Here is an 8,535-nt window from a genome sequence, read left to right as displayed (position 1 = left end):
TGCTGCTTTGATTAGAAAGGTACTAAAACTGGAATATCTGTCAAACAGCAGAGGGAAATACTGTTTTTTCCTGGGCACCACTGGATTAGAAATTTACTCCAGAAATGTTGACTTCTAATACATGCCAGAGTGGATTGGCAGACATAAGGTATAGCTTTTAAACAGAAACAGGGAATTCTGGCACTTAGTTTTTGTCACCCGAGTCACTGTTAATCTGGGTTCAGAAACAAACACTGACTAATTTTGAATTCTAATAAAAGACCTCTCATCTCCTTTTTTTTTTTTTGTCACTCTACATACATTTCATCAATTATGGAATTACTCCATTACTCAAGGGTGACCCAGCAAATCAGCTGAAGCCAAAATATTTAGTAAAACTTTACTCTGAAAAAACCCAAAAACAAAATGGTTAGTACAATATTTCTGTAATCTATTATTAAATTATCCAGAATACAGATGTCTGTTTTTTAAAAACAGATTCTCTATGACTCTTCACGAAACTACTCAAAGATTCTCATGAAGTTTCACACCAGCCATCATCAATTGCTGTGCTCTCAGACGTGGTTGGTCTGTGTGTTAGCAGGAGTTTCATGAGTTCCTCTGCAGCCCTCAGAGCTGCCCTTGCAGCTCATGTGCCACAGCCCAGGGTGATCATCACAGCCTGGGCTGGGCTTAGCGGAGTCATAAAGCAGAGGTGGAGGAAAGGTCTGCACACAGCTGCTGCCCTGCAATGCCATGTCTGTTTCCAGCCACATGGGAGACCTCATGTCACATCTGTACCCAGGAAAGCAGGAATGTGAACCTCATTTATTAAAAGCACAGTCAGTTTGCATCTCCTGTCTCCAAGGATTCAGTGGGCCAACTCTGGCACAGAATGTATTGGGTACAATGGATCTGCACAAACACCTTAGGTGACTTTTTCCAAACAAAAGTTTTTAAAATCACAGAATCATAGAATGGTTTGGGTTGGAAATAATCTTAAAGATCATCTAATTCCAACCCCCATATGTGTGTATATATATATATATCTGTACAATTATGTAAAGCCTGAATTTCCTTGAAAGTCAGAATTTGTGAATGGCTTTTTAGCCAAAGCACTTTTATTTCTAGATATTTATCTCCCAAAATATATACTAGATGTAGTTTTCACCTTGTGCAGACATTTTGGATATACTTAATAGACAAGAGCTGTTAGACTATCTGTTTGTCTTCATACCTGTATTTTCTCAGCTGTCACTATGATGAGAAAAGGCAGGCTTTAAGTAGTGTGGTTTTAACTAGCAATCCATTTGTGAGGCTTAAATACTTTTAAGTATTTTTAAGTATTATTAGCAGCAACTGTTCCACCATATGACTTCACTCACAAGTTAAAAAATACAGTTGGAGATGAACTGCAGATCAAAGAGTGGAGTTTCTTCCAAGGTGGAGTATCTTCAAATCTCTGAGAGAAATCAAATCTTTCCAGGAGTGCTATTAGCCTTTAATTGTTGATTAAATACTGTAATTATTTATTACTTTTCATATAGCAGGTTCATCTGCTAGTGAGAAATTACACCAATTTTAGCAAGTATGCCACTGGGACTAATTACTGTAGTTTCCATATCAGCTCTTGGCAGCAAAACTTCCAAAACTAATGAAACTAGGCATGTACGTGGCATGTGTGTGCCCACGCTATCCATTACGTAATGAGATTTTTGACTGATTTCAGGTTTTTTAGCTTTGCTCCTCTCTGTTCAATAGGATGATGTGTGCTGCAGGACCCTTGGCATTGCCTGCCTGGTTTCCTACCTTTGGCAAAGCCCCCCTTGGAGCTGGCAGTGCCAGTGAGCTGGGAATGAGCACAAGCTCTCACTTACAGGCAGCTGGACTCAGCTGGGGTGAAACCTTGGCCGTGCTGACTGCAGCAGAGCTCTCAGCCTCGGGGTTATGGGTGGGCAAAGGGGAAGGTGCAGACTGAACTCTGTCAAACCTGTGACCTGGCACAGCTGAAGACAGCTTTTGCTGCCCAAACCCATTCCTGCTAGGCATTGAAATTAAGAAGCAGGGCAAGTACTACGCACAACAGATCCAATGCAAGCCCAGAATAGTTATGTGACACAGGGAAAAATGGTGAATACTCAGGAAATGAACTGGGTTATCAGAGCAATCAAAAAAAAGAGAGAAAATCTTCACAATTGTGGTTCCATTTATTGTCTGTCATGTTACTCAGGGTAATCACTTGCAGCACTGGTACCCATTCATAAAACTTCATACTCCTGAGCTGCCAAGCCAGTGATTCGCTGAAGAGCAAGAAATACATCCAAGGTGAGCAGTGCATGGGTAACCATGGCAAACCTGAACAAAAGGGAGAAGGGCAGGGGTGAAGGGGAGAATTCTTGAGACAAAAGTCAAACCTTTTAGTGTGGAGGAAGTGTGAGCAGCTTTGATCGGCTCTCAGCTCCCATTTTGCTTGAAGCAGCAGAGGGTGGGTCCTGTGGCTGGTGCTGCCCGGCCCTGCCGAGCTGGCTCTGGCCCAGGCTGGCTCTGCCAGGCTCTCTTTTGCCCTGGCTGGCCCCCCGTGTGTCTCTGGTCCTGGCTGGCACTGCCATCTCGTGTTCTCTGCCAGAACTGCTCCCCCATCACGCACAGTTGACGGTAATTATATTTTGCATGTTAAAGCATAAGGGTCGCATCCCTTTTATGTTTCTTACTATTTTTCAACTCCTACCACGGATTCTCCTCCCCTCATGTAGACCACAGTCAATGTTATTTCTCCGAGCTGACTTCCAAAGGGAGCTGCTCTGGTTATTCAGCAACTGGGAAAAACAGCACTGGTGAGAGCTGGTAGCTGGGAATTCTGTCCCTATGAAGGAAGACAAAACCACAAGGAACTTACTTTTACAAACCAAATCTTATTTTTGAGACCTGATACTAAACAACCCCTTGATTACCAGCTAAAAAGAATGAATGCTTTTCCCATCTTAACAAGGCAGGGTAATTTTAGGATAGTCCTTAGAGCCGGGTAGGATCACACGGTAAAACCTCCCTGCGACACTGTCCATTGCCTGTCAGCACTGCTCCCTGATGGAGAGAGACATCGGGCTGCTAAACAGGAGAGACACTTCTGCTGCAGCTCCAGGACTCTGATACGTGACTCAATAAAGGTTTGTTGTTCATCTGGCAACAGCAGGAAGCTGATGTTTCACTGCTGGATCAAATATTTCATTCTTTATCCCTTGTTAAAGCTTTGAGCTGCATTAATTTGAATTCCAGGGTAGAAGCCACAGAGGGAAAAAAGCTAAGTAACATTTGAGATCAGTAGAAGCTGCCTGAATGTTTAGTCAATATAATTAGAAATAACTGTCATAGTAAGGAGCAGTCTCACCACCAGAAATTAAGGGGAAAATGTTTGTTATTACAGAACTGCCAAATGGAGTGTTTTCCCTAAATTTGAGTTAGCATGTATCTGAATGCTGAGACAATGTTGAAATGAAAATTTCTGTGTAAAAAATAGGGACTAAGGTTTTGTGGAGAAGATTTAGAAGAAATGACGTCAATATGAAGAAATGTATAGTTAAATTATTTGTTTCTTATTCTCTCCTTAAACTTAATAATTGAGAATTGTAATTCCTCAAATAAATCAGTGTTTGAAAAGCAGAAATGATCAGTTTAAAAAAAAAATATTTTAAAATACTGTTATTGAGAATGGATCATGTAATTGCTGGTGAGAATTTATTTTTTAAAGTTTTGCTCTTTTAACATTTTTTTTCCTCTCATGATTGCTTTAAAACCATATTCTTAATCATGAGTATGGAAGTTTCTCCTGCCTGTTAAGCCTGCTATAATATTTTACCCTAGGACACTCACAGCCCAAATGTCCACCTGCTGACATTTATTTTAAAAGTAACATCAGAGATGCTTCAAATATGAATTCTTGCAACATAAAGAGAATCACATGGGTGCATGTTTGGCCTACACAGAGTGTCCTTGTAAAATGACACTTGATTCAGTCAAAAGCCACAGTATTTGGGGGTTCTGCCCTGAAATTAATTTTCAGCTTAGTTAAATTCTTATTCTCATGAGGCTGGTGGAGGTCTGGACATGCACTAATTCACTTCAGCCTGCCTTAAACTCACCTCATCTACACATAGCTAACTCAGGCTTTGCTCGTGTATGTAACTTTCACCTGCAAATAACACATTACATACATTGTCCTAGTTAGGTATCAGTACAGGTTTGGTCTAAACTTTACATTTTTTCTCAGGTTTTCTCCAGCACAGTCACAAAAATTAGCTTTCATTACACTGCTCCCACTCAGTGTATTACCTTTGGTTCAGAAGTACTCTAAGATCTAGAAACAGATCCAGCTTGTTAGTTGGCTTTCATGGTTTTTTTGAGTTTTCTAAACAGTTGCTTGACCTAGGGCATTTTACAACCCCTTCACTTGAAAATTATCAAACCTGATGGCTTAGTTCAGGAGAAACACATCCCAAAGTCACAGGGCTGGGTAAGGCAAGGGGCAGATCAGCTCTCAGGTAACCTCTAAGAAACCTTAAAGATGAGGAAAAACACTCCCTCCCCAGCTGTGATAGCTCCTTCTTGGGGAAATTTGCATGGGGAAGCAGCATCCTCCTCTTTTTTCCTGGAAAAGGCAGGTGAAACTATCTTTTGAGTGGTTTGAATGAGTGATTTTCCCAACGACTAATGAATGTTTGCTTGAAGCTTTTATAGAAAAACATTCAAAGTAACACTCAAAATTAATAATATCAGAATAATCACATTAGCTAGCTGCTTTGCTTGGTTATGAGGTGATCTTTATAGTTTTTAATTGTTTCTTCAAAGTTCTTGGATGCAAAAATACCTTTTCCTGATCCTGTAGGCCAATCTACTACATTAGCCCTTAAAAATCACAAGAATGTAAATATATTTTTGAAACTCTATTGTAAATATTTGTCTAGCTGAATTTTACCATGTTATCTAGTGGGATCTCCAAAAAGCACTTCTCTTAATTTTCATTGCCTTCATCCCACAAAACCAGGTACCTGGGAACTTCCAGGTCTCTGGTCTTTAGGCATCTCAGTACATCCAGAAATCTGCCCTGTTCTTCTTTTGGGAAGTGAGCAACTCATTTTCAAGCCTCACTTGCAAGAAAGAAAAGACCACTGCTGGATTACTGATTCCTTAGCAAGCAGTAGTGTGACATTTGCTGGCAGATTCCTCTCCCAGAGTCTTAATTTCAGCCACATCTGCAGCTGGAAAGCTGAACCCACCCTCCATCTCTGCAGAGGCAACATTTCCTCCAGAGCTTAGGAAGGGGGTTCTTCTATGCAGAAAAGAGTCAAAGAAATGAATGTGTTAATTAATAGCCATTCACTAGACAAACATTTAATGTAAATACTCTCCTTTGACTGTTTTCTCATTTTCTTTCTTACTAAAGCATTCTTGAATCTGTTCCACTGTCTGCTCTCACATGCACGCAGATGGATTTACATGTTTCTTCTGTAGATCACCCTGCAGGTAAAGCTCCTGTTACAGAAAAAGCAGACCTCTAGAAGCAGGGCACAAATCTATCTGCTAGTTCACAGCATAGCCCTGAGCAAGTGTTTTCCATGCCCAAGGAAGAACTGGCATCTTGCACTCCAGCTATAAATTACATTGAAGAGCTGGTATCATGCAGCTGACTGCTGCCAGATAGAGAAACAATCTGCAGAATGGTTCTGAGAATCCTACCTGGGGGCACAAGAGTTGTTAAACTAGAGTATAAAACCATATTTCATGTTTCTGGGAGACAATATGAAGTAATTGATCCAGGAACATCTTTGTATTTATAGGGCACCTCAGCCATGCCCTCAGAGTTCTGGCATTCTCCTTTAAGGGCTTTTTTTGAGTTTGTTTGCTAATTCTACTGGACAAACATCAACTTAATGCATTTTCACAGAATCCCTGATGGGTTGGAAGGGACTTCAAAGACCATCTTGTTCCACCCCCCTGCCATGAGGAGGGACATCTCCCACTAACTAGACCAGGGTGCTCAGGGAACACTGCCAGGCCAGGAAATACTTCCAGGGAAGTGTTCAGGGCCAGGCTGGATGGGGCCCTAAGAAGATGTGAGTATTTTGGAGGGTATACAAGAAATTAAAATGTAATTTCAGGATGACTTGTCACCACTGACACCACAGCCTTAGTCCCACCCTTACTTTCCCTGTACCAGTAGTACAGGTGTTTGCAAGGCTATTCAATGACGCACATTAAACCAGTCTGATCCACACCAAAACCAATCCATGAAGATATCACAGGATAGGAGAGGATGGTGCTCCCTGAATGTGAGAACAAATAGTTTCTGCAGAGAACTTCATGTGACGTATTCAGTTTCTTTCAGATAAAAAATAGTATTTATTTGGCCCCCAGCTGAAAATCCCTTCAGCAGACTACTTAAACCAGCACCTTCTTAAGCCACAAAACCAACAGGCAGAACACGCAATTCCTTTTGTCTTTTATTGTTCCTGCCAATGTGACTACCTTTACGCAGGCACATCGCTTTCCTAGATTAAAAACTGTTTTATTAATCTGGAAGCAGTGTTTTGACCTCCACCCCTCCTCCTAAGGTTATCCAATTAACACACAGTTATCCTTTTACAAGTTTGTTTTTGTTTTTTTTTTTCAGATCTGTGTAAAGGTTACTTGGCAAGAATACATGCACAGGACGTTAAATGGAGACCAACCCACCACTAAAAGGTAATGCACATAGAACATAATACAGTACTTTGACATCATTTCAAATAAATACCCACATACAAATGCAGTAATTTTAAATGTAACAATATTTCTTATGAATCAATAGTGTAACAGAAGATGGAAATATAAGTCCCCACATCTAGGAATAATAATGCTTTTTCCAGCAAACAGAAATCTTTTCTGCACTGTCAATATTAGCTCAATTTGTACTTTTTTTGAGAAGTGGGAGGGCTCCCCTCCAGCAAGTACCAATTTAATCATCCACACGAGCCTCACCAAGCCATTGAGAACCCGGCATGGCTCATTGATGCACCTGTCTGTTTCTGTTTGCTGAAATCACAATTAGATACAACATGCAAAGGAGATCCCGATGTGCTGCGGTTCACATCTGCACACAGCGCCGTGGCTCCCGCCCCACCACCGCCCGCGACATTCCCCACGCATTCCCGGACCCAAACCAGAAATGTGGTCATACACTGCTCATCTATTCATCATGAGTCCATTTGGTTCCCAAAGTGTAGTCAGCTTTGTTCAGGTTTGTGGTTTTGATTTTTTTTTCCCCTCTACACCCCTGAATTTGCAAGGATTTGCATGATGAAATATCATTGACTAACAGAATTTTTTACAATTCCTTGAATATATAAACTCTATAGTAAGCCTACCGTTAAAAATGTGCGAAATGGGAGTTCACTTTGCACTTATTGCTCCACATCTTTAACAAATTCCAAACCAGCCATTCCATTCCTTCTAAGTGACAGGACTTAGCCTACACTACTCTAAGAGTCTCCCTTCAAATGATCAAAGGCACTACTGGCAATAATGAGTGACAGAAAGGCGCTGACAGATAACACCCTATCACTGACCACTTTAGAATTTTTCTTTCTAAATGTACCATAATTTGGCACAATAAAATGAAAAAGTAACAAAACAATTCCAATTTGGAATTTAACTGGTATAGTTGTATAAAATTCTGTTAATCGGTAATACTTCAACTTCCTAAAACCCAGGAATTCTGGAATTTATATGTAATACTACTTATTTAATATTTTTCAAGTGCCTATTACTGTTTTAACCAGAGCAAAGTCAAGTTTTCTTCTTGTTACATTGAACTATTCCTAAGAATAATAATACAATATGAAAAAAACCCCAGAATTTGAATACCCTGGATTTCTTAATGAACATGGCAGTTAAAAAAATCAGTAATTTAAACATATAAAGCATAACATTTTAATAAAAAAAAGATGCTGAAGCACAGCACATAGTTTAGCAGAGCTCCTGCTTTTTGTTGAAACTCTTTTCTTATCACAATCTAGAGCCCCCCCAAAATCTCTGCCACATGCTGATATATAACTCATAAGTCACAAGTTTCAAACTGGAGAGAGACTATAAGCACAAACCACTGCATTTATATAAACTCTTCTACATAAGGAATTAAAGAAGCTAACGAAAAATATCAAAAGTGCACAGGTTTAACAATCAGGTAAAAAATGAGCATCTGCAATGAAGTAAATTCCCCCATCCAACATTTTTCTAGGAGAGCACAGACTAATATGGTGAGCAGTACATTTGAAGTAGGTTTCTTCAGCACTTGTAAGGTTTCTTACTGCAGCAGCACTTATAGGTAAAGCTTGTTTGTTTTATAGCTTCAGGCAGAAAGGGAAGGTTTCAGGTAGTATATAGGAAAAGGTGTTTTCAAAAGTTAGGATCAGGTCAGTGGTTTCCATTCTGTGTGCAATGGGCCACCACTTTGAACCAGAGTGAGGAGGGCTAAGAAATGATGTTGCACTGTTGGAAAGGCCTTCTCCAGGGACTACTCTACAG

At 40.2% G+C, this 8,535-nt stretch overlaps 1 protein-coding gene across 1 annotated transcript in view; it reads right to left on the bottom strand.

Moving 5' to 3' along the window:
- Positions 1–6,460: 6,460 nt before the first annotated feature.
- Positions 6,461–8,535, bottom strand: part of BICD2 (BICD cargo adaptor 2) — a 50,492-nt gene continuing 48,417 nt past the window's right edge. Inside the window, exon 8 of the mRNA XM_014261358.2 lies at positions 6,461–8,535. Coding sequence (XP_014116833.1) covers positions 8,530–8,535 — 6 coding nt within the window. The 3' untranslated portion in view covers positions 6,461–8,529.

This window comes from Pseudopodoces humilis, chromosome 13, assembly GCF_049639895.1.
Source record: "Pseudopodoces humilis isolate 2021_Gansu_Grassland_sample_001 chromosome 13, ASM4963989v1, whole genome shotgun sequence".
Taxonomy (NCBI): domain Eukaryota; kingdom Metazoa; phylum Chordata; class Aves; order Passeriformes; family Paridae; genus Pseudopodoces; species Pseudopodoces humilis.
Note: the sequence above shows the minus strand (reverse complement) of the source record. Positions and strands in the feature narration are given on the sequence as shown.